The 25247-nt window shown below is 45.0% G+C and overlaps 1 protein-coding gene across 14 annotated transcripts in view; it reads right to left on the minus strand.

Moving 5' to 3' along the window:
• TACC2 (transforming acidic coiled-coil containing protein 2) overlaps positions 1-25247 on the minus strand; it is a 228576-nt gene that overhangs the window by 201723 nt on the left and 1606 nt on the right. For 13 of the 14 annotated variants that reach the window (XM_043475242.1, XM_043475253.1, XM_043475252.1 and 10 more), the window contains exon 2: positions 639-716. In XM_043475242.1, the coding sequence (XP_043331177.1) occupies positions 639-671 (33 nt within the window). In that variant the 5' untranslated portion in view covers positions 672-716. Of the gene's footprint in view, positions 1-638; positions 717-3641; positions 3659-25247 lie in introns of those variants that run through there. The other variant, XM_043475243.1, reaches the window with a different exon arrangement.

The following is a 25247-nucleotide window of genomic DNA, read 5'->3' on the forward strand; positions in this document are numbered from 1 at the left end:
AATGTCCTCAACATTGATAGATTTTAAAACTACTTTTTCCAGACCATAAGTTTGTTTTTTTTTGGAGGGGGGGTGGCCTGGGGAGGCTGTGGTAGGGAAGTGTGGAAATGGTTTTATTTTAACCTCTGCTATATCCATGTAGGTTAGTGGATGGGGGAGAGGCAAAATCGGGGGGGGTGGGGAGGGGGGGAATGTGCCAAACTCTCCTATGTCAATTTTAAAAGCATAGAATAAGAAGTAAAACTAGTTTTTATATAATTTATAAAATCAGGGCTAGACTTACTACAAAGGGCTTCCCTGGTAGCTCAGATGGTAAAGAACCTGCCCGCAGTACGGGAGGCCCAGGTTCGATGCTCGGGTCGGGAAGATCCCCCGGAGAAGGAAATGGCAACCCTCCAGTATTCTTGCCTGGAAAATCCAATGGACAGAGGAGCCTGAGGGGCTACAGTCCACAGGGTCGCAAAGAATCGGACAGGGCTGAGCTGACTGAGCGACTAACATACACTTAATACGAACACTTCTGAAAATGGAATGAAAAACACCTACAGGGATACAGAGAGGAGAAGAGAGGCTGAAAAGTCCAGTCAGTGCCGCTCAGGAGCCCCGTGCAGGCCAAGGGGAGGCCCCGAGACACCCACCTGGCTGCCTGAAGTGCTGTTCTCGTTGCCCATGACGACTCAGGGTGCTCAGCGTCCCTCCGGGTTTACCAGTGCCGACTGGAAGAAACAAAAGGGTATGCACATCTGTAAAACTGAAGAAGGTCTGGGGCTTCTCTGCCTACTCATCTCCCCGAACTTAAAAACCAGATGATGGGGAGTGTTTATCTCTAGAGTCACATCATGGAAAACTGCTTTTGAAGGGTTTTCCTTTGCGAAGTGCCACCCAGCCGTCTTTCCCAGCACAGGCTGGTGTTTAACTCCCACCCACTGTTGGCAGACACTTCTGAAAGACGAGTTTGTTACTGAGTCTCTGACTTAACGCCAATGTACACATATACGGATATATACAAACGGCGTGACAAAAGGGGCTGCTTTGCCAAGGAGAGCATGAGGCATGCCGCTGTCAGAACGTTTTCTGTTTCCAATTGTGTTTGGTTTGGAAATCCAGAGCGTGGCTGGGGTCCCACCGTCGGGGACAGCAGAGCTGGGTGTCTAACATTAGCAGGCGTGAAATCCACTGCTCCTCGGGAACATGTGGTATTGATATTTTTTTACTCTAAACACTTGTTTCGGCAAATCAGTTTCACTTCTGCACATATTTCTCTGAAGGCAGCGCGGTCTTCTTGCTGAGGGAAATGGGTTGTTGTAGCCAGACAGTGAATACATAATCATGTAAGGCGGCTTGCTGCCCGGACACCCAGAGTCACTGCATCGGGCTCACTTGATGACACTGCTTATTAATCATCATTGTAATGAAGGTGCTTCCCACACGGCCCACGGAGAAACCCAGGATGTCTGCTGGCATCACCCAACAGAGTTCCAGCTCTGAGACCCCATAACAGAAGCAGGAGTGGGACTATTTGTTCACTTTTCCAGGTGGAGAAACCAGGTTACAGAAAGCTTTTAAAATTAAAGACTTTTCAATTACATGCATCCCTATGTTCATAGCAGCATTATTCACAATAGCCAAGCGAAGGAAGCAACCTAAGTGTCCACTGACAGATGAATGGATAAGGAAGATGTGGTACTTGATACACACTGGAATACTACTCAGTCATAAAAAAGAGTAAAATAACGCCATTGGCAGCAATATGGCTACCAGGTAAGCTTTTATATATAGAACAGATAAACAACAAGGTCCTACTATATAGCACAGAGACCTATATTCAATATCCTATGATAAATTGTAATGGAAAATAATATTCTAAAAGAGAATGTGTATATGTATGTATTGGCTTCCCTGGTGGCTCAGTGGTAAAAAATCTGCCTGCCAATGCAGGTGATGTGGGTTCAATCCCTGGGTTGGGAAGATCCCCTGGAGAAGAAAATGGCAACCCATCCCAGTATTCTTGCCTTGAAAATCCCATGGACAGAAGAGCCTAGCAGACTACAGTCCATGGGGTACAAAAGAGATGGGTAGACACAATTTAGCGACTAAACAACAATAACATATATGTGTGTGTGTGTGTGTGTGTGTATAACTGAATCATTTGGCTATGCAGCAGTAACTAACACAACACTGTATTTTTTTAATAAAATAAATGCCTTTTTAGAACAATTTTGTTTTTATTTTTGGCTGCACCGTGTGGCATGCAGGATCCTACTTCCTCAACCAGTGATCAAACATTGGGAGCATCGAGTCTCAATCACTGGACCGCCCAGGGAAGCCCCACCATATCATTGTATTAAAGTAACTATACTTCAGTAAATAAATAAATTAAATTACAGACTTTTTGAGCTGGAGCCTTAGAGATCACCAATTTAATCGAGTGGGAAAACAGGCTGCAGAGAAGGCCAGGCATTCGCCAAAGACCCAGCTGGAGAAGCCAAAGCTGGAAACAGACCCCAGTCTCCTTCCTTCTGATTCAAGATTTCTTCCATGACAGGATGACTGTCATCATGGCATTTCCTCAGAAAACTTCAGTGATGGACTTACTCAAAATAAAACATGTCCGTTGATTTGCTTAGCCACTCAACCAACACTAAGTGAGTAGCTACCACATACTATGTGTAATTAACAGTCCCAGGAAAATAAAATATAAATTTTTGAACAAGTCCAGTTAAAAAGCCCCCAAGAGAATGGATACATGTATAGGCAAGGCTGAGTCCCTTTACTGTCCACCAGAAACTATCACAACATTGTTAACTGGTTATACTCCAACATAAAATGCTTTTTAAAAATTAAATAAATAAAATGCCCCCAACAAAGAAAATTATGAGTGGCATCACTGTAATGATCAACTCTCTCCCTCCTAACTCTTTAATCAAAAAGTTGCAATTGCTCAATCCTTTTTTGCCTTTTGCTGTTTATAAGATGGACCAAAAAAAGGAAGCATATGCTCACTTATAGAATGTAAAATGTTCATTTATTTAAAATCAATGACTTCAGTTTATTTTTTCTGTTCATTTGCAAAATGATGCCTCCTTAGGACACAATGGTGACTGTTACAATCACTGTGCCCTTCTCCATTAAAGTAACTTCCTTGTATCTGTCAGGCTGAACCACTGCGCAGCTGGAATTACACATGATTCAATGCAATATTAATTTTTCAAACTCAATCACCAAATAAAATTCAATAAATTTCCTTAAGAATCAGAACATCTAAATTAGGTTTCACTTTTTAAAATTTTTATTGGAGTACAATTGCTTTACAATGTTGTGTGAGTTTCTACCCTACAGCAAAGTGGATCAGCTCGACGTATTCATTTATCCCCTCTTTTTTAGATTTCCTTCCTCTGCACGTCACCACAGAGCACTGTGTAGAGTTCCCTGTGCTATACAGTAAGGATCTCATCACTTATCTGTTGAACTAGGTTTTTTAAACTAGCTTTTAAAACTGCCTCTGGCTCGGTGTAAATTTCAAAACCTCCTGGAAGGAAGCCTGACTGTGTCTGGAAGTCTCTCCCAGTGACCTCTAGAACTGCCCCGCGTTAGGCTTCCCCAACACTAGGGGGGGAGGTACCACTCTGCCATCTACTTACGGTCGGGGATAGTCTGTTGACTTCGGAGGCCGAGGCCCACGGAAAGTCTGCGTGTCAGCTACTGGACTTTCTCTTCCTCCATTCAGAAGCGGGCGAGGTCTAAGCAGAGGCGCTGACCCACCTCAAGCCGTCGGGCAAGCAGCCCAAACAGTCTCCACCCACGACGCTGACACAAACCAGCTGCACCCCATACCTGGGCAGAGCCTGCGAGTCATGCGGCGAATACACAGACATCAGCATTTCCCAGCCCATTGAGGCTGGCTTTTCACGCGGAGGATTTGCCCCGTTTGTACATGAGCTGGGCTCTTTTCAGCAAAGGCTTATCCAAGCCAACACTGGCCCCTGTGATCTGATTGGCCGCACCTAGGGGAGCAGGGGCTCCAGGAGTCACTCGCGCCCTTACGGTTTAGAGAGGGGCACAAAACTTTCCTTCTAGAAAATGCTCCAAGGGCTTCCTGTTTGCACCTGGGAAAATTCCACCGTAAATAACGTGGAAAGACAAAGAAAACTTGTGGAAACAGGATGACGCCAGCAGTCTGGCACCTGTTTATAGTGTGATGCGTGCAGAATGTACTTACCCAGGCGTGGCTTGAGTTTCAACAAGTGAAGTTGTAAAAAGCCCAGGCTGCGGGTAGGCAGACCTGTCCGCCCAAGATGGAGGAGGCTCTGCAGCCCGAAGGTGGGGCTGGAGATGGGCGGACCCCTGAAGACCCTTGTGTCAGGCAGCTTCCTTCCTCCCTCAGATTCCAGTGATTAACAATCAGCCACTTATTTGCATGAATGAAGCCAATTTTAACATATATGCATATTATTTTTTGTGGTGGCAGACTTTCATTCATTCTGCAGAAAAGCCTTACTTGTGTCTCCACTGTGTGACTCCTCCAGGGAAACAAGTCAGCATTTCATCAAAGGTCTCCTGGAGACCAGGTGTCACCAAGCTCAGAGGAGTGTCAGGACCTCCTTGGAGGGGAAAGTTGGATGTGGAGGGGGATCTCAGGGCCCCACTTCTGGTTCAGACAGAGCCGAAGTGTGTATGTTTCAACAGGCAATGGATAAGCAAGTTGAGATCCATTCATACAGTGGAATATTTATTCAGCCATAAAAAGGAATGAAATTCTGACACATGCTATAACTTGGACAAACCTTGAAAGTACCATGTTAAATGAAAGCAGCCAGACACAAAAGGTCACATATTACATGATTTTATTGACATGAAATATCCAGAATACGTAAATCCAGAGAAGCAGATACCAACATTGTGAAGATGTCAAATACCACTTAATTGCTCACTTTAAAATGGTTAATCCATTTGCAGCAACATGGACGGACCTAGAGATTTTCATACTAAGTGAAGTCAGACAGACAGAGACATCCATATGATATCACTTATATGTGGAATCTAATAAAAATGATACCAAGAAACTTTTTATAAAACAGAGATAGGGACTTCCCTGGAGGTCCAGTGGTTAAGATTCTGTACTTCCATTGCAGGGGTGGTGGGCAGGGTTCGATCCCTGGTCAGGGAACTAAGATTCCACATGCTGTGCAGATTAATGTATACACACTACTGTATATAAAATAGATAACTAATAAGGAACTACTGTATAGCACAGGGAACTCTATTTAGTATTCTGTAACAACCTATATGGGAACAGAATCTGAAAAGAATGGGTAACTCACTTCACTGTACACCTTAAATTAACACAACGTTGTGAATCAACCATATCTAATAAAAATAAAATGGTTAATTTTGTGTCATGTGAATTTCACCTCAATTTTTAAAAGTGAATGTGTTTCATATCTTGAGATTCTGCATAAGATATTGCTTGAAAAAAAATAAATCTACTACTGGGGAAAATTTTGCAAATGATTGCTTTTGGGTTTATTAATACTAGAGTTCCATAAACTTGAGATTTCAAGGGATAAAAAACAAGAACATTGGCCTACCCTCATCCCCCACTCCCATCAAAAAAATCAAAAGAGAATTCTTCTAGGGAAGAGAAACTTTTTAAGCAAAATATCTTAGATGAGCCCATTGGGAATGAAGAAATATCCCAAGCAAGTCTTCAACAGGTGAGCAAACGTAGCAAAACCCTGACAAAGAGAAGGAGGGAATGGGGGGCTCACTTCCAAGGAGAGGGCTGAAGGACGGAGAGAGGATGGCCAACCAAAATGGCAGAGTCCCGTAAAGACCGTGAAGGTGGGGGATGTTCGGTATTCAATTTTCAGCTGTGTACACTTCAGCAGTGCAAATCCCCTCCAGGAACCTCTCCCTCGGTCAACTCTGCAGCCTCATCTGTTTCTGTGACCACCACCAGCCCCTGGACCACAACTACCGGACATTAAGCATCGTTGTTGACACCTGTCTCACCACTGCTGTCCTGACCACCACCAGGCATCAGAGTCACTGCCACTGGGGAAGAGAGTGAAGGAGAAAACAGACTTTTCCGCTTCCATCCCAGGAACTAGTGCTTGGCCTCTTAAAAAGATAGATTTCCCAGACACAGGGGATGGACCCAGAGGCGGGGCACCATGGAATGCAGAGTGCCTTCACTCCTTAGCCGTGACCCCTTGTCCTCAGGGCAGTACTCTGACAGGACCCCAGCAGCAGTGTTATCACAGTCTGCACATGCTCATAGCTGATCAGCTTCCCTCTTTGTGCTGTTTTCTTCCAAGCTGGACATTCAGCAATTGACCAGTCTCCGCTTCCTGCCACAGATGGCAAAAGATTCATGTATGTGAGCTCCATCATCTGTCTCTGGGACAACCTGCTTTGGAGGCAGGATAAGGTTGTGATTATGAACCAGCCCCCAGGACCAGAACACTGCCCTGGGAACTCCAGCTCCACCACCTACCTGATGTAAATGATTTAATTTCTCTGTGCTCAGTTTTGCCATCTCTAAAATGGTGACTGTGGTGAGATACGTCCCATAAAGCTCTTGCGATAGATTAAGCACTTGATAAATTTTTGGCTATTATATTATTCCTGGCAGTGGGTCTCTTTGGAGCCCCCAACAGGCAAATCCCACAGCAAAACAAAGCTTATGCTGCCTTCTTTTTTATCCCTTCAGAAAAATCACGAATTCAGGTGTTACTAACTAGAAATAGGTTTATCAGCTAAACTGACTCGTGCATTAAGAGACAGATGTTGGTGAAGACTATGTATAACATAGGCCAATAAGAAGTACATGGTTCCAAGAACACTGACAAGGCAATTGACATTGAAATATTTACTGGGCAAGTGACACATCGCTCCAATTCTGTCCCTCTATATGATCATCACTAGGTGCCCAATGGTAATTTAACTAGAGTTACTCTATGTCCCTGGGTGAATGAAACTGCAGTTGTTCAAAAATGATCCACGATTTAAGATTCTAATTGTTTCAAGGCAGCTCGTCACAAGCAAGACTGAATTCACAAAGGTTTCTTCTACCCACCTAGTCTCCTGTCGATTCTAATATAAACTTTGTTTTAAAAGATAGTTGTTTGTAAGAATTTTTATTTTTAAACTGGTGTATTGGCTGGTGTCACATCATCACAGCTGCAAATATAAACCAGGACAGCCTTTTTTTCCTTTTTTAAAAAGATTTATTTGGCTGCGTCTGGTCTTAGTTGTGGCATGAGGGATCTAGTTTCCTGACCAGGGATCAAACCCCTGCCTTGGGAACACAGTCCCAAACACTGGACCACAGGAAAGTCCCAAACCAGGACCGTCTTCGGTTCATTCACTCAGTTACTCATCTATTTAATAAATACTGAGCTCTTTCTACATGCTAAGCACTGAGGTGCTTATGTTCCCCTGCACTTACAGCGAAACAATTAATATGAGGCAGGTATGTTCTTTTTGTATGGATAAACAGTTGAAGTCCAGGAGAGAGTAAGAGGAAGGATGAGTCTGGTTGGCCCCAACCCCAGTATTCAATGAACAGTGTAATGCTGTCATCCTGGAAGATTTTCACCTAGAGTCCAAAGGTAACTGATTGCCTTTATCGCTCACTCATTTATTTCTGTAGTAGCACATGGAGTTTCTAGCTGTTGTCCACTGAAGCTTCTTGGGAAGGCCTCAGCTTATGAATTCCACTCACTAATCTGGAGGAGGGTAGAAGGTAAGGTTTGGGCTGGTGATGAACAATCATGGCTCGGGCAGCCTAGTGGGGGTGGGTAGCCAGAAGCATTGCTGAGAGAAGCCAAGAGCATCACCGGGGAAATGGGACTTGGAGTCAAGTCCGACAGAGGAGGGGATAAAGCCAGGAGAACCAGCACGGCAGCTAAACTGTGCAGAGCAGCATGTGGGTGGAGGACGCGGCTCAGAACCCAAATTGTGCTGTCTGGGCTGGTCCCCCACTTTATCTGCTGTGTACAGGGTGGGAGGCACAAGGAGTTGGAGAAACGAAGTTGAGATCATGCAGGCCTGGTTTCATGGATGATAATGCCTGGACTCAGAGAGGTTTCGCCGCCAAACTCCCACTGTTCTGTGAACAAGCTACTGGGATGTGTTGATTCATCAATCTCATTGAGTTTTCTGTGCAGGGCTTTTAATTATTTATTTTAAAAACTCTCTTTTTGTATATGGGGGGAAATGTATGTATTTTATCAGGCTTAACACACTTTGATTCTTCTTCAGCATTGAATCGTCTCGACTGTTGACCTTGGAGATCACCTTCTCCAACACAGATGAGGAAGTGGAGGCCTAGGGGGTGGAAATGATCTGCCTGTCCTCTCACAGCAAACAAGGGTTGGAACTAGAACTGGACTCAGACCAGGCTTGCTTCCAAGAGGCAGGCTGCCCTGGCAAGGCCTCTGCAGGCTCCGGAGTGGTCTCCAGACCAGCCTCCAAGATCACATAGACCCACCTTTCCTGCGTGGCACTGCTCTGTGCACAGTGGCCTCCGGCCACTCGGGCCCTGCGTCAGCCCAGGATGTGGGGGCGCTGACTGGGAGGGAATGCTTGCTCGCTGGCAGCGAGCGCAGGGTCACCTGACCCAGCAGCTCCTTTGGCTGCCTGGCAAACCCAGTGACTTCAGCCAGCTGCTGTTCCCACAAATGGCCCCAGCCCTCACTCCGGGCAGGCAGTAACCTCAGCCTCTTCCTCCAGTGGCTGAATTCAGTTCTTCTAAGTCCCTACCTTCACAGCTGAGCATGGAGCTACTTATAGCTCTGTTATCATGTTCCTGTTTTAATACAAACAAATACCCGTAGCCTGGGAAGGGGATTTATTAAGAGGCACTGCCTGCTTTCTGCCCTGGCAGAGGCCCTCCCCGAACACCGCGGACCTGGCTGCCCCAGCTGTTTGAGTGAAATCACAGCTCTTCCTTCATATCCTCCCTTGGCCTCTTGTCTTCTTCTCTCTCCCATCTCTGAAAGTCAAAGTCGCTCAGTTGTGTCTGACTCTTTGTGACCCCATGGGCTATACAGTCCATGGAATTCTCCAGGCCAGAATACTGGAGTGGGTAGCCATTCCCTTCTCCAGGGGAATCTTCCCAACCCAGGAATCGAACTGGGGTCTCCTGCATTGCAGGTGGACTCTTTACCAACTGAGCTATCAGAGAAGCGCCCCCCCGGCCCCTCGCATCTCTGAAGCCACCTGGAAACTTTGATGTGAAAAGTCGAGTCTCATGGAACTTAGAAATCACCTGTTCTCACACCATGGAGATCAGACACAAGACTCTGCTGGTGAGCGGCTGGGCCAGTTATTAAGTTCTTGTTTCTCAGCTCCAAATCCACTCTATTCAGATGCTGGGAGACTCTGAAAACCCCACTTCTGCTTTGCCAACTGCTCCTTGAGAATCTCTGCCAGGGGAAGCCAGGGCCCAGAGGAGCGAGGCGGAAGTAAGGCACACAACTTCCTGTCTGCCTCCCGCTTCTGGGAGCATCACCCCAGGCTCACCGCTCCCCCTCAGAGCCACAGTCCCCTCCCGGGGCAGCAGAGGAGTCCAGTTTTCCCAGCTCTCAACTGACTAGAAATCCCTCCACAGAGGTCTGAGGTCACCTTCTGTGGGGCCCTCCTCCACACCCCTAAATCATAACCCTTCTCTGTGCTCCCTAAGCCCTAAGTGTGACACCTGCTTCCCGCAGTGGTTGCCTTCCACCATCCCTTAGAGTCTGCCTTTGTATTTACCTAGATAGCAATCCTTTATATTAAATTCTTGCTGTTAAAATAACTGGAACATTCTGCCTTCTGACTTGACTCTGATATGATGGCAGAGCTGAGATCAAACCCAAGTCTTCTTTCTCCTGGTTCCAGACTCTCTGCCCTGAAACCCAATAACCATGGGTCCAATTAAATGAAAAAGTAAAGCAAGTTTACTCCATCGGCAGTTCTAACTTTAATGGTGGCTTAGTGCTAAGTCGTGTCTGACTCTTTGCAACCCCATGGCCTGTAGCCCACCACAGCTCCTCTGTCCGTGGGATTTCCCAAGCCAGGATACTGGAATGGGTTGTCATTTCCTTCTCCAGGGAATCTTCTCAACCCAGGGATTGAACCCAGGTCTCCTACATTACAGGACATCTCTTGCATTGCAGGTAGATTCTTTACTAACTGAGCCACCAGGAAGGGAAGCCCTTAGTGAGTTATTTAGGATTCCCCATCACCAACAACGTACTCGGACCCAATTACAACCTGGGCTTTCTGTCATCCAAATGTCAATCTCTATTACCAGCTATTAGAATTCGGAGGGACTACAGCCCTGGCCTCTAAAGCTCCCAAGCTCTTCACATAATGGCACATAGAATTTATTGTTGTTGTTTAGTCGCTAAGTCGTGTCCGGCTCATTTGTAGACCCCCATGGACTACAGCCCAACAGGTTCCTCTGTCCGTGGGATTTCCCAGGTAAGAATACTGGAGTGGGTAGCCATTTCCTTCTCCAGAGGACCTTTCCGATCCAGGGATCGAACCCGCATCTCCTGCATTGGCGGGTGAATTATTTACTGCTGAGCCCCAGGGAATCCCCTGCACACAGATTACAATCACATGAATATAGCCCCTGATTGGGGACAAGGCTCCTGGATGGCTTGTCCACTGCCCAGTTCCCACCTGGTCACACCTAGAATTGAGGATATCAAAATCTTGTAACCTGCCTGCCCAGCAGAGGGCCATTGGCTTAGAGTGGAGAAGCAGAGACCTAATATAAGACTTTTGTTGACAGATGCTGAGGATCAGGCCAGAGAGTTTAGGTAACTGGCCCCGGTGTAAAGAGCCTCACTCTTGGTGGAGCATCCCAGCGCTCCTCCATCCTGCAGAGGGACAGCCTGGGCTCCTTCTCAAGTCAAGCTCAGTATTCCTTCAGAGAAGGGATGGTCTTCCTGTAGCAGAACAACTTGATTTAATCTGTGTAGATGCAAATACTGGCAGGAGCTGAAGCTCAGGAAAATGAGTTATTTACCTTGCTCCCATGTAAAATGACAGTATTTGGGGTTTGCTTCTTGAGAGGGAAGGTCAGAGAAGAGGTCACAAGGTCAGAGAAAGGAAATGGGGGCTGGAGGAGATGAACCTGGGCTTTGGTGTGGGACAGAGAAAAAGGTAAAGCGGCAGTGGAACTTCCCCTGAAATAGGGTAACTTGAATAATAAGAAAGTCTAACATCATTTTAAAGTTGCTTTCTGTTATCATATCGCAAAGTCTCATGCACAGATGTGAGAGCTGGACAATAAAAAAGGCTGAGCACCGAAGAATTGATGCCTTCGAACCCTGTGCTGGAGAAGACTCTTGAGAGTGCCTTGGACAGCAAGGAGATCAAGGCAGTCAATCCTAAAGAAAATCAACCCTGAATATCCATTGGAAGGACTGATGCTGAAGCTCCAATACTTTGGCCACCTGATGCAAAGAGCTGATTCATTGGAAAAGACCCTGATGCTGGGAAAGATTGAAGAGGAAAAGGGGATGACAGAGAGTGAAATGGTTGGATGGCATCACTGACTCAATGGACATGAGTTTGAGCAAGCTCCAGGAGATGGTGAAGGACAGGAAAACCTGGCGTGCTGCAGTCCATGGGGTTGCAAAGAGTCTCAAACATGACTGAGCAACTGAACAGAACAGATCACAAAGTCCTTTTCTCTCTCCCAAATTTTCATGCTACGTTCAGCAATGCTTTGCAAGTACTGTGTCTTGCTTTGTATGGTCTTTGGCTAGGATTGGCGTTTGCAGCTTGAAGAAAGGGCTGTGTTTTATTCATATTTGAGTCAGTACAATATGGAACAAAGACAGTGTAAAGTAGGAGCCTGAAGTAGAGGAGACAGAGAGTATCATAAACTTCTGGGGATTCACGGAAATCTGAGGGTGGACTTTGGAGATCTCATAGGCACGGATTTGAACTGGAGTCTAGAAAGGCAGGGAGGCCTGCAGGCGTTGTGGTAGGGCTGGTGGCAACCTCCAAAAGGGCTCTCACTGAGGGGCACCTCCCAGAACTACTGTGCCAGTGCCCCTGGCCCTGTGGAGAGCCATCTTGACCCGTGCCTCTGCAGGAGACCCTCCAGGAGACGAGCAGGTGAAGAATGTTACGGCACTTCTCAAAGCTGCATGTTGTTTATGGTATTATGGCGGATGCCATAACTAAGTTCTGTGCCTCTGATCTCCATGCCCCATCGAGGAATCATCTGGACCCAGAGAGGTGTTCATGTTTGTTCATTGCTCATGTCATTTTATCAGACTCTCTGCATTTCAAATCGCATCTTAACCATCACAGGCAACTGACAACTATGCCTATTCTCTAAATCTCTCCAAGTAAATTATTCCAATTTTGAATTTAAAAAAGAGCAGGGAGACCCCAGCTGACCTCTGGGTGAGCATGTATTTATAAACTTAAATAAAATCCACAAAAATAAAAGTCAGGGATCACACATACTGCTGGTATTCTTTTTGAAACTCTTTTCCATTTAACAGTAACATATCAAAAATATTGTCCCATGGCTACAGTATCGTATTTAACAGCTACAGTGCATACTAAATGGTTGCCAAATTTTAGCTGTTTAAAAACACACATCTCTTTCCTTACAACTTCTTTCTGCCTGGGGTGGTGGAGGAGGTTATAGAGTGAGGCAGGTGGTGGTGGGGAGATGGTTAGCCTAGACATGCCGCCCTAGGTTAGATCAGGCAGGAAGGTGCTGAATCCACAGACTTGAGAGTGGGGGATCGACTTAGGGGCACAATGAGGTTGGCAGAATCAGAAATGGGGGAAAGGACAGAGCCAGCACAAGCAGTTAGGGTGGAGAGGGGAGGATTCTTGTGTCAGGAGAGTTCTGGAGCCCTATGCTGCTTTTTAATGGGGAGACCTGGGGTCTCTATTGACAGTCACATCCCAGGATATTTGACACAGGTCTTGAAAGGTCTAGTTCATGAGCTGGAATCTGGTTCTTTGGGGACAGAGGCCAGGTATTCATGGTGATGATACCTTCTAAATTTTGAACCTCTAAACTAGAACCTAGGGATAATCATGGAATCCCTGCTTAATTACCTGCAGTGATGGGAAACTCACTCCATCCTGAGGCATCTTATCTGGAGAGAGGTATACTAGTTCACTGGACAGTTACTTATATTGCTCCACAGTCTAGATTCCACTGAAGATTCCATGAGAACTGAACTAAGGGCTCTGGGCAATTGTGACTACAACTTGGGCATGGGCTGGGCAATAGCCACTGCTGAGGCCTGAGGACCAACAGGGCCAATCTAGCTGACTTTATGGACCATTATCTTAGACATCTGTATAGACCTTTACTCAAGCGCCAATCTAAATCTGCCTTGTTCTGAGACTGCATTCAATCAGCATGTTCTCTTGTCTTCATGACTGATGAGTGGTAGCTGTCAGTTAGCCAGCCCACAGCTGACCACAGACACATGAGGGATGGTAGCTGAGACCAGCCAAAATTGCCAATCCACAGAATCAGAGGCTAAATGAGTGGTTATTTTTGTCAACCACCAAGTTTTGGGATGGTTTACTACATTGTTGTTGTTTGGTCGCTAAGTCATGTCCAACTCTTTGTGACTCCATAAACTGCAGCATGCCAGGCAGCCCTGTCCTTAACTTTCTGCTGGAGCTTGCTCAAACTCATGTCCATTGAGTTAGTGATGCCATCCAACCTTCTCATCCTCTGTCATCCCCTTCTCCTCTTGCCCTCAGCCTTTCCCAGCATCAGGGTCTTTTCCAATGAGTCGGTTCTTCGAATCAGGTGGCCAAAGTATTGGAGTTTCAGCTTTAGCATCAGCCCTTCTGATGAATATTCAGGGTTGATCTCCTTTAGGATTGACTGGTTTGGGGGGGGGGGTCCTTTTAGTATTCCTTCATACCAGCCTGCACACAATTCTGCTTGGCCATCTTGAAAACATCACAAAGAATACTATATAAAAGAGGATTGATGGATGGATCAAATCCCTCTCAAGCGGTGAGATGATAGCTTACAAGAGAAACTCCTTGACGGATGGCCACTAGTGGCATCCTGACTGTCATTGCCGTATAGTTCCCTGAGGACGATGCTCTGAGCATCCCATGTTACAATCCACTCATAGAGCCTTAGCCCAGAGTAGAAACACGAAGCTGAGTATTGATTTGCAGTAAGGGGTCTCTTTTTCTTCTGACAAAACACATCTTTGCTGATACACTTAAATATAAGGTTCCCCTTACTCACAATTTCCATACAGTCCTTCTCTGTGGACTGGATACTAGCAAAACCTATTTCTTATGAAAACAAGCTGTTGAAACCCACAAAAATTCAGACATCACTTTGAATCCAAAAGCTGAACTGTGCTGTCATTTTTGGAAATTAAATATGGTATCAACCTAATTGGGAACTGTAGGCTAAGGGGAGAGTGGAAGGAAGCTGGAACGAGGGCTGGGAAGGCTGTTTCAATGTAAACAACACGACAGAGATCGTGAGTGTAGATGCAGTACTGGTGCCAATCACATCAGAGCCAAAGATATTAACACGGATGAGTCATGAGTTAGAACTAAACTAAGAAATGGAAGATATTTGCCTTCTCAGATGGTAAAGAGTCTGCCTGCCCTGCAGCAGACCCAGGTTCAGTCCCTGGATTGGGAAGATTCCCTAGAGAAGAGAGTGGCAACCCACTGCAGTATTCTTGCCGGGGAAATCCCACGGACAGAGGAGCCTGGTGGGCTACAGTCCATGGGATCGCAAAGAGTCGAACACGACTGGGAGATTAACACATAGTGACATGACAGTTAGTAAGACTTTGCAAATGTAATTGTTAGGCTTTAGAGAGAGTTTTGGCTAACGTCAGGAACTTTCATTCTGTAAAATAGAAAATAGCTTTCTAAAACCTCTGCTCTTCAGATAAGTTTATTGTAAATTTATCTTTAAAAAATTAGGGGACTTCTCTGATGATTCCAGTGGCTAAGACTCCTTGCTCCCAATGTAGGGGGCTGGATTCAATCCCTGGTCAGGGAACTAGATCCTACATGCCACAACTGAGACTGGTGCAGCCAGAAAAATAATTAATTGATTTTTAAAAATAAGGATAAAAATAGCTTTTATATAATTTTTAAGGTCCTAATAAATAAGATTTTGTTAAGTACCATTCTTTTCAGCAAGAACAAAAGAATATCTTAATCCTATTTTCCTGTCTTTTTTTTTTTTTCCTGAAGGACTGGAGAGTGCCCTCATGTCTCAAACCAGCCTCAGAGAGGGTAATTGGGTAATTTGATCACTCTGTAGTCGAAGAAACCACTGAGCTACGGCCAGCCCCTATTTTCCTGTTTTTAAGTTAGCTTTGGGGACAGCTGAAACAATAGAGGCATCCTAGCCACCTGCCTCACACTATTTCCGTCCCAAGTGATACAAAACAATGAGAAAGAGAAAAGAACTATAGCAAAAACCAGGCCCTTAGTATGAAGGAGGAGAAGTTTAACCACTCTTCATAATAACTGTAAATAAAAAGAGAAAAGTCAGACAGTCCCAGGGCACAATTCCTCAGCTCCCAAGTTCACCCCAGCATGGAGCTTTGTAGAAAGCACAGACCGACCTAGCACCCTAGTGATGAAATAAAAATTCCCACTTTAGGGACTTTGCTGGTGGTCTAGTGGTTAAGATTCTGCACTTCTAATGCAGCAGGCACAGGTTTGAGTCCTGGTCAGGAAAGATCCTGCATGTCACATGGTGTAGCCAAAAAAAATTCACTTCAAGGCAAGATAAGAAAAACTTAAACAGAAAAATTTTCTCTGCCCACTTGAGCTTCCTCCCTCCCCTCTGGGATGCATCATGTATCTGCATTATACCTCAACAGACTTCCCCCCAACAGCGGCAGAAATACCCATTCAACCATAAAGACCAATTTTTCTCCTTCTGGCACAAGTCAGGTAACTCCTTAGAATAAAATATTTCTTTCTCAGTCTTGTAAGGGGTTATGATAACCCACCACTTACCTTATACATGTGGACATCTTTGGTGAACTTTATGTATAATGTCGATATATCATTTCCCTTAAAGATAGTGATTGGTGCAGAACAGACAGGTCAGATAACCTGGGAAGATACTGGGTAGCTCCTAATGGAAGTTCTTCGCTTAACTCCCTACTTGCATATGTGTGCTAAGTCGCTACAGTCATGTCCGACTCTGGAATCTTAGGAACTGTAGCCACCAGGCTCCTCTGTCCATGGGATTCTTCAGGCAAGAATGCTGGCGTGGGTTGCCATGCCCTCCTCCACAGGATCTTCCCAATCCAGGGATCGAACCTGTGTCTCTTACATCTCCTGCATTGGCAGGTGGGTTCCTTACCACTAGCACTATCTGGAAAGCCCAAATACTTAGGAACTTATTAGTGTACTAGGTACATTACCTGTATTCTGTCTATTTTCTAGATTCTTGGTTCTTGCATTATCAAATGTGTGACTGAGCCTCAGATAAAATTAACAATGATTAGATACTTGAAATGATTGATCAAATATATAGTCCTATAAGACCACGATGGTAATAGTCTAACTTCTAGATAAGAGTCAACAAGAAGAAACCATTTCCTGAACAAAACAGACTAATAGGACAGATGGCCCAGAGGCTTCTGACTTCTGTTAACAGGGCTAGTCCAGAAAAGCACGTTGAGTGGCTTATCAACAAAATCATCACCTGAAACAGGAGTGAGAATTCCCAGTGCAGTGGGACAAATTAAACATGAAATGCCTCCCAGACCTTGGGAGGAATTAAGATGCTTCTGAAAGATAAGCACTACCCCAGTTCTGCCAGACACAAATCATTAGCCACTGCAGTCACCGACCTACACACGATACACCTTGAAAGGAATTCAGGGCAAAGATCAGGATGAGGCACTCTGTTCTCTGGGAAAACTGACAAAACAGGCCTTCAGATAATTAGATATCCTCAGGAGAAAATTTTTATGAACCTGGATTCTTGCACCTTCCCTTAATTAAAAAAGCACTAAAACTGTTAACTAGAATGTCTGCTCCTGTGGCTAGCAGCAAACTTCTGTTCAAGTGTGTCCCTGATTGCACGTATCCTCTTCTGCAAAATCACATACATATTGGCCTCCTCTTTTACCTCTTCAGAGCAGTTCTCAGAGCTCTCTGGGAGGCTGTCTCATGGATTATAATCCTCAATTTGAACAGAATGAAATTTTCCTCTCTTTCAAACAGATTGACTTTGAATGATTTTTTTTTCTTTGCTACCAGAAAAACGGTGAAGACAGAAGGAAGATGAAGTTGGTTTAAAATTATTGTCAGAATGATTAAGTCCACTCTAAGTCAGAAAATACCAAAAAAAAAAAAAAAAGTGTGTGAGCAAGTTAGAGCCTGGACTTCAAGGGGGCAGGGCCTCAAAACACAGGGCCTTTAAAGAGACAAACATGATGTGAAATGCAGTGCTCTGGGGGAGGGAAAAAAAGCAAAAACCACAGGAGAAGCACTCTATGGCAACTGTGTGCTGAATGGGGAAAAGAAGGAGCAGGAGAAAATTTAGAGACCAACAAGGAAAAAAGAGAACCACGAAAGCTTCCCCACCCTGTGCCACCAAACTTGGTAGCTGTACAGACAGGACAGGGCAGTATTAACCCAGCAATCCTGGGGAGCATCCCAATGTTATAAAAATGCAAAAGAGGCATGTCAACAAATTATACAGAACTATTGCAAAACAGGAAATATCAAGAGACAGCATTTCATATATAGCACCTGGGGAAAGTTTTTCCCCCACCCTCAAAACAGCTAGGAAGTAGAAGAAAACTGTAAGTCAATCCACCAACCCTGAATATTCATTGGAAGGACTGATGCTGAAGCTCCAATCCTTTGGCCACCTGATGAAGAGCCAACTCGTTAGAAAAGACCCTGATGCTGGGAATGATTGAAGGCAAAAGGAGAAGACAATTGCAGAAAATGAGATGGTTGGATAGTATCACCTATTCAATGCACATGAATTTGTGCAAACTCTGGGAGATAGTGGAGGACAGAATAGCCTGGTGTGCTGGGGTCCATGGGGTCACAAAAAGTTGGACACAACTTAGCGACTGAACAACACCACCACCAAACAGAATTAAATGTTCTTAAACAAGCATTCGAGCATACGTCAGTTCAGTTCAGTCACTCAGTCTTGTCCGACTCTGCGACCTCATGGACTACAGCACGCCAGGCTTCCCTGTCCATCACCAACTCCTAGAGCTTCCTCAAACTCATGTCCATCGAGTCCGTGATGCCATCCAACCATCTCCTCCTCTGTCGTCCCCTTCTCCTCCCGCCTTCCATCTTTCCCAGCATCAGGGTCTTTTCCAATGAGTCGGTTCTTCGCATCAGATGGCCAGAGTATTGGAGTTTCAGCTTCAGCATCAGTCCTTCCAAAGAATATTCAGGACTGATTTCCTTTAGGATGGACTGTTTTGATCTCCTTGCAGTCTAAGGAACTCTCAAGAGTCTTCTTCAACACCACAGTTCAAAAGCATCAATTCTTCAGCACTCAGGTTTCTTTATAGTCCAACTCTCACATCCAAACATGACTACTGGAAAAATCATAGCTTTAACTAGATAGACCTTTGTTGGCAAAGTAATGTCTCTGCTTTTTAACATGCTGTCAAGCATATGTAAAACACTTCAAATCGAAAACTCAAAAATTCAGTAAACAAAAATCAGGGAGAAATGTAAAGACAGTTGACTGGACTCAAGAAGGAAATAGAAAACGGCTGGATTACCTCAGAAAGAAATAAATCACAAGGCACCCAAGAAAGAATAGATTCGAATAAAAAGCTAAAAAGGGGCACTGAAGAAAACCAGGAACCTGGTTTTGAAGAGAACCAGGTGATGAAGAGAAGGAGAAATGACACAAGAAAGAAGCAAATAAGACTTCCCTGGTGATCTCGTGGTTAAGAATCTGCCTGCCAATGCAGGGGACATGGTTCGATCCTTGGCCCAAGAAGATTCCACATGCCAAGGCACGACCAAGTCACAAGTCACCACTACTGAGCCCATGCTCTAGAGCCCGTGCTCTGCAACAAGAGAAGCTACCTCAGTGAGAAGCCTCCACGCTGCACCGAGAGAGCAGCCGCCACGCCGCAACTAGAGAAAGCCCACACACAGCAGTGAAGACCCAGCGTGGCCAAAAACAATAAATAAAATAAAAAAAAAAAAATTCTAGTTGTGGCATCAGCCATAATTAAAACTATTTTTTAAAAAGACGAAAGAAGCAAATAGGGTCAGAGAGAAAATATGGACATGGGAGACAAAGAGAGAGTAATATCCCTATTGTTGAAGTCTTTGAACAAAAAAAACAAAACAATGGAGGAGAGCAGATATTTAAAAACGTTGATCCAAGAAAAAAATTCCTGAAATAGAAAAATACCTGAATCTACACATTGAAAGGAATCACTGAATACCTGGGAAAATTTACCCAGAACAATCAATTCCCAAGGCAGCAGAATTTGGTAAGTTATTATATGCTGAAACCTGTTTTATTCTAGCCTTGAGATATGAAGAACAGGTTGACTGAAGATAAACTCCTTCATTCACACTTTTAGTTCATCGGGTTTTGGAGGGGTTTTAAAAATGCTATTTCATGATTACTTTGCTTTGTGTGTTGATTTTTAATAATATGATAGCACTCTACTTCTTTTGGCTTTATAAGTTATTTGATATTTCTCTCTGGAGGTCATGAGAATTTTATCTTTTATCTTTGAAATCTAATAGTTTTACTATTTGATAAATGAGGACCAAAACTCAAGCAGAAAACCTCACCATTGCTAAGTTAAAGAAACAGAGTTTGAGTCTGCCAGAGATGATAGAATTGAGGGGGGAGCTCTTCAGGGAAGGAGCCGCAGAGGGAGAACCCCAAAATCTGCACACAGATTCGCCTCAAGTCTCTGAGCGATTCCTAGAATGCACATCCTCAGGGTGAGCTCCAAAGAGCTCAAGAAAAAGCAACAGCTAGAAGCTGAAAGATCTGAGAGGCGTTTTAGCAACTGCCCAGTGTTGAGAGGGTAGTTTGCCATCCAAAGTCCCATGGAATTAGAAGTGTAGTGTAGTTAGTCACCCAGTCATGTTCAACTCTTCTCGACCCCACGGACTGTAGCCTGCCAGACTCCTCTGTCCATGGAATTCTCCAGGCAAGAATACTGGAGTGGGTAGCCATTCCCTTCTCCAGGGTTTCTTCATGACCCAGGGGTCTAAGCCGAGTCTCCCGCATTGCCAGCAGATTCTTTACTGTCTGAGCCATCAGGGAAGCCCCCCATGGAATTAGAGGGTCTTGGTAAATGCTTTGCACTTCTCATTAAAACCCTGGAAGAACTACACCATATGAATAAAGACCATATTTCAGGACTAAACACTATCCCCTAGGAATAAGGGCTAAATCAAAATAGACCTACCTTAACAAGGTCTAAAACTAAGCCACCACATGATCAAGGCAATCTTCCAGTAACTTAACTGCCAGTAGAGGAAAATGCAATACTATTTAAAGGAAGAGAATAGAATCTATTACCTACAGATATTATGATATCCAGTACATAATAACAGACTGCTGGATATGTGAGGAAGTAGGAAAACAGAACCTATAATCAAGAGGGAGAATGATCAGTAAAAACAGACATACAGATGTCCTAAAGGTGGAAGTAGCAGACAAGAACTTAACTCTTACAAAGAGGACCAAAAAGTTAACTGTAATGGTGAAAGACAGAAAGTTTCTGGAGGACATATATAATGGAGAATATAGGAGAATTATGGAAACTTGGGCGGAAGTGGGGTGTGAAATAGAAAAGTACCTTAAGAGACATATCAACCCAAGGAAATTTGTGGTTCTTGTTTGAGCCCTGATTGAAATAAACTGCCTTAAAAAATGAGATAACCAGTGATATTTGAATACCAACAGGATTTTTAATATCAAGGAATTATCTTTTATTTTTAGGTATGATAATGTTATCGTTATATGCGGGGAGCGGCTTGAAAGAGCTGACTCTGGGAGCTGCCTTGATTGATTATCAAGGGTCTGTTCGCAGACATAGCTCTCTGTCCCGCCACCCCTCTGGAATTTACTATCCAAGTTAACTCCTAACAGACCATTAGTGAGCCTTGAATGCACACAAGGTGCAGATAGATGGCTTTGCACGACTGCCCTTAAGATAAGTAGGATGCCTTTGGCGCCAGGAGAGAGCTCTGGTGATTGTTATCTTAAAGATGATGTACATGGGGAAGAATTTTCTTTGGGATGCCTCTCTTCTTGGTTTAGTATATATGTAACCCTGAGAAATAAAGAATCATCGTTGACTGCAGCGATCCTCTCGACCCCATCTGTTCTGTCTCTTTATTTCTTAGCCTAAAGGAACGCGTCATGTTGCTCGCTGAAATCTTCCGGCTGGCCCGGCAGTTATACACATATTAAAAGGAGTCCTCATATTTTAGAGGTATGTAACTTAATATTACTGATTAAATGATGGAATGATTTATTTTAAAACAATATCATAGTTGGGACAGACATTAATGGCAAGTAGAGTAATAAATGAAATAAGATTGTCCAGATGTAGATAATCATTGAAACTAGTAATGAGTATATGAGGGTTCTTATAATATTCTCTTCACCTTTGTGCATGCTTGGAAAGTCCACAATAAAAAGTGAAGAAAGGGAAGGAGATTGGGAGAGAGGGAAGGAAATTCTTCCTCTTTCATGCGTGACTCCAGTTCTCCAACAACCCCAACTGAGTCAATTTTTGCCCCATCTACGGTGATGACTACAGGCAGATCATCCCTTTCCAAGCATGCATGAAGGTGACCTGCTCGTAATTTGTTGTTGGTGTTGCTCGGTTGCTAAGTTGTGTCCGACTCTTTGCAACCCCGTGGACTATTGCCCTCCAGGCTCCTCTGTCCATGGGACTTCCCAGGCAAGAACACTGGAGTGGGTAGCCATACCCTTCTCCAGGAGATCTTCCTGACCCAGGGATCGAACCCAGGTCTCTTACGCTGCAGGTGGCCTCCTGCACTGCAGGCGGATTCTTTGCCGAGTGAGCCACCAGTGCTGTGTGCTGTGTGCTAAGTCACTTCAGTTGTGTCCAGCTTTTTGCGATCCCATGGGCTGTAGCCCCCAGGCTTTTCTGTCCACGGGATTTCCCAGGTAAGAATACTGGAGTGGGTCGCCATGCCCTTCTCCAGAGGCTCTTCCTGACTCAGGGATTGAACCCGTGTCTCTTATGTTTCCTGCCCTGGCAGGTGGCTTCTTTACCACTAGCACCACCCGGGAAGGCCCAAGCCACCAAGGGATGAGGCATTTGCAAAAGCATCTCAGCCTTAGACAGCCTGGGGCTGGTGCTGGGGGAGAGGGAAGTACACTCAACAGATGTCAAATCATGATGCTTCCGCCAGATGATGCACACAATACCCTCACCAAATGTTCTTCAAAGAACTGGAACACAGAAGAGGATGATCTTGTGACTGACAGGATTCAAGAGTTGTTATCTCATCTGTTTGCTATGAAATACGAGATGTGAAATAACGTCATCAGATCCTAACTTGAACCTATGTTTCAGCAGAAGTGTAGTCATAGGGATGGGATTTTGAGTGACCAAAAGTGCATACAGAGCCATGTTTTTTCTTGTTTTTTTTTTCTTGTTTTTTTTTTGTTTCTTTGTTTGTTTTGGCTATGCCCCTCAGCTTGTGTGATCTTAGATCCCTGGCCAGAGATTGAACCCAGGTCCTTGGCAGTGAAAGCACTGGACCATCAGGGAATTCCCAGGGCCATGTTTTCTAAATTCATTGAGTCACCTACAAAATTGTGTCCCCTCAAAATGAGAAACCTGGTCCTACTTAGAAATGATCACTCCCGCTTCACCCACCTCCAAACCCTTCCCAGTCCTTTCGTACCAAAGGAGCACAAGCAGAAAGAAATAATATTTCATGGTTTAAATCTTGCAACTCAGGATTTGATCAGCACCAAAGGCAACTATTCAGAGGTGAGCTGGACCTTGGTAGAGTCTGGATGTTCCCCTGGTGACCTGGAACCCTGAGCCACAACCAGTTTTAGGCATTCCAGAACTTCGCACAGATAAGCAGCCTGGCTACAGAAAGTGAGCCCTCTTTGCTAGAACAACATTAGCTTGCGTTGCTGGGTTTAATCTCTTTATAATTCTTTGGCACCACTTCTGGCACTGGGTTCAGCCAAGCTGTTCCCTGACTTGAGTGTGGAGCAGAAATTCACCTTTTTAGGTCACAAACTCAGAGCACCCACTCACACCAGTGACTCCACTGTGTCAATTTTAAACATCTCCATTAACATTTATGAAACGTTAGCAAAGTGGCAGCTATCCTGAGTTGCCCCTGCTATATGCAGGCATTGCCCAAAATTGAAACACACACACAAACTTGCCTGCCAGGCTAGGACTGTAAAAACACATGGATCTCCACCTCTTCTGAACACAACCGAATCAAGAACCCTAGGACAGGGGTCATGGGTTATTCAGTGACCGTCAGAGGGTGCAGCCAAGCCCACAGAGATTGTCTCTCTGTGTGAGTTTCTTGGTTGGTGTCTGGCTGCTCCTCTGTTGTCTCACCACGTGGAGTCTTGGTCCCCATGCCCTGCCTTTGGTGTTGGGATGGGATCTCTTGTGCTGAGCTGGACAAATCTCACCCAGGCTTGTCATCTCCTTGGGAATCAGAGCGTTGGACCAGAGTGAGCATCACAGTGAGTTTGGTTTTCTGCTGGCCAGTACTCCACAATCTGATCAATGGCATTTGTCCTGGCTCTCTCCCTTCCCTATCAGCTACCCACTGCCGTCCCGTACCCCCGGCCTATTAAATCCACATCCTTGCCTTCACTTGTCACAGTCACCCAGCTTACACTTCTCTACTCCCACCAAATCACACACTCAAGCAGGAGACTTTCAAGGGCTTGCTTTTATCCTTTGCTGTGAAAACTACTCTTTCATCCTTCTTTCTGTCCACCACATACTGAATGAGCATTCATAATACCCAGGTCCTTGGCAGTGAAAGCACTGGACTGCCAGGGAATTCCCAGGGCCATGTTTTTTAAACTCATTGAGTCACCTACAAATTTGTGTCCCTTCAAAATGAGAAACCTGGTCCTACTTAGAAATGATCACTCCCGCTTCACCCACCTCCAAACCCTTCCCAGTCCTTTCGTACCAAAGGAGCACAAGCAGAAAGAAATAATATTTCATGGTTTAAACCTTGCAACCCAGGATTTGATCAGCACCAAAGGCAACTATTCAGAGGTGAGTTGGACCTTGGTAGAGTCTGGATGTTCCCCTGGTGACCTGGAACCCTGAGCCACAACCAGTTTTAGGCATTCCAGAACTTCGCACAGATAAGCAGCCTGGCTACAGAAAGTGAATCCTCCCTTGCTATTTGATAGGGGTCTTGGAAGACAATGAAGGAGGCTACAAGCCAGGAGGCGATGAAGAAGGAGAGCTTAGCTCAGTGCCAGAGACCCCCAGAGCCTGTGCGTGCTGACCTGAGTGAGGACTGGGACTGGGCGCCCAGCACAAGACTGGCCCACCCTCAGACTGGAATGAAGCAGGTGGTAACTGAGAAGGAGGTCTGAAAAGAGTTGCCACAACCCCGAGCTGTGTCTTCTCAACTAATCACCCCTTCTCTTTTTAAATGAGTTTCTGTTTCTTGCAACCAAATGTTTCTGGATTAAAACCACACTCAAAAGTTGCCCATGACCTTCACACTCTGGCCTCTTCTCAGTCTTCGTCTTCCAGCATTTCCATAGCACCTGACACCGTCACCCCACCCTCCTCCACAAACTCCCTCCAAGTAGGACTTTTCTGAAAGGTGCTGCAAAACCTTGTTCTCTTTTTCCTTCTCCAGTGCTCCTCTTCCCCTCTTTGTAAAGCCTTCTAATGAGATTCAGGATTTGATCTTCCAGCCTTGGTTTCTCCTAGAAGATTCCTCAGGTCCCCTAGCTTCTTCTACTGAGCCCATGGAGAAGGCTACCGATCTAGACGCCAGCCCTGACCTATCCCTTCCACCTCAACCGCATTTTTAACTCTCTGACGGATATCTCCACTTGGATGATGCACAGTCACTCAACCTCCAGAAATGCACATTTGATATCTCCCAGCCAATCCCTCACTTGAGTTTCCCACTTCCGCTGAGAGGCCCGCATTCTCTCAGCCACGTTCCCTGGGGCTCTCACGGTAACTCTACACTGTGTGGTGATTGCTTAG

This window comes from Cervus canadensis, chromosome 8 (assembly GCF_019320065.1).
Source record: "Cervus canadensis isolate Bull #8, Minnesota chromosome 8, ASM1932006v1, whole genome shotgun sequence".
Classification (NCBI taxonomy): Eukaryota; Metazoa; Chordata; class Mammalia; order Artiodactyla; family Cervidae; genus Cervus; species Cervus canadensis.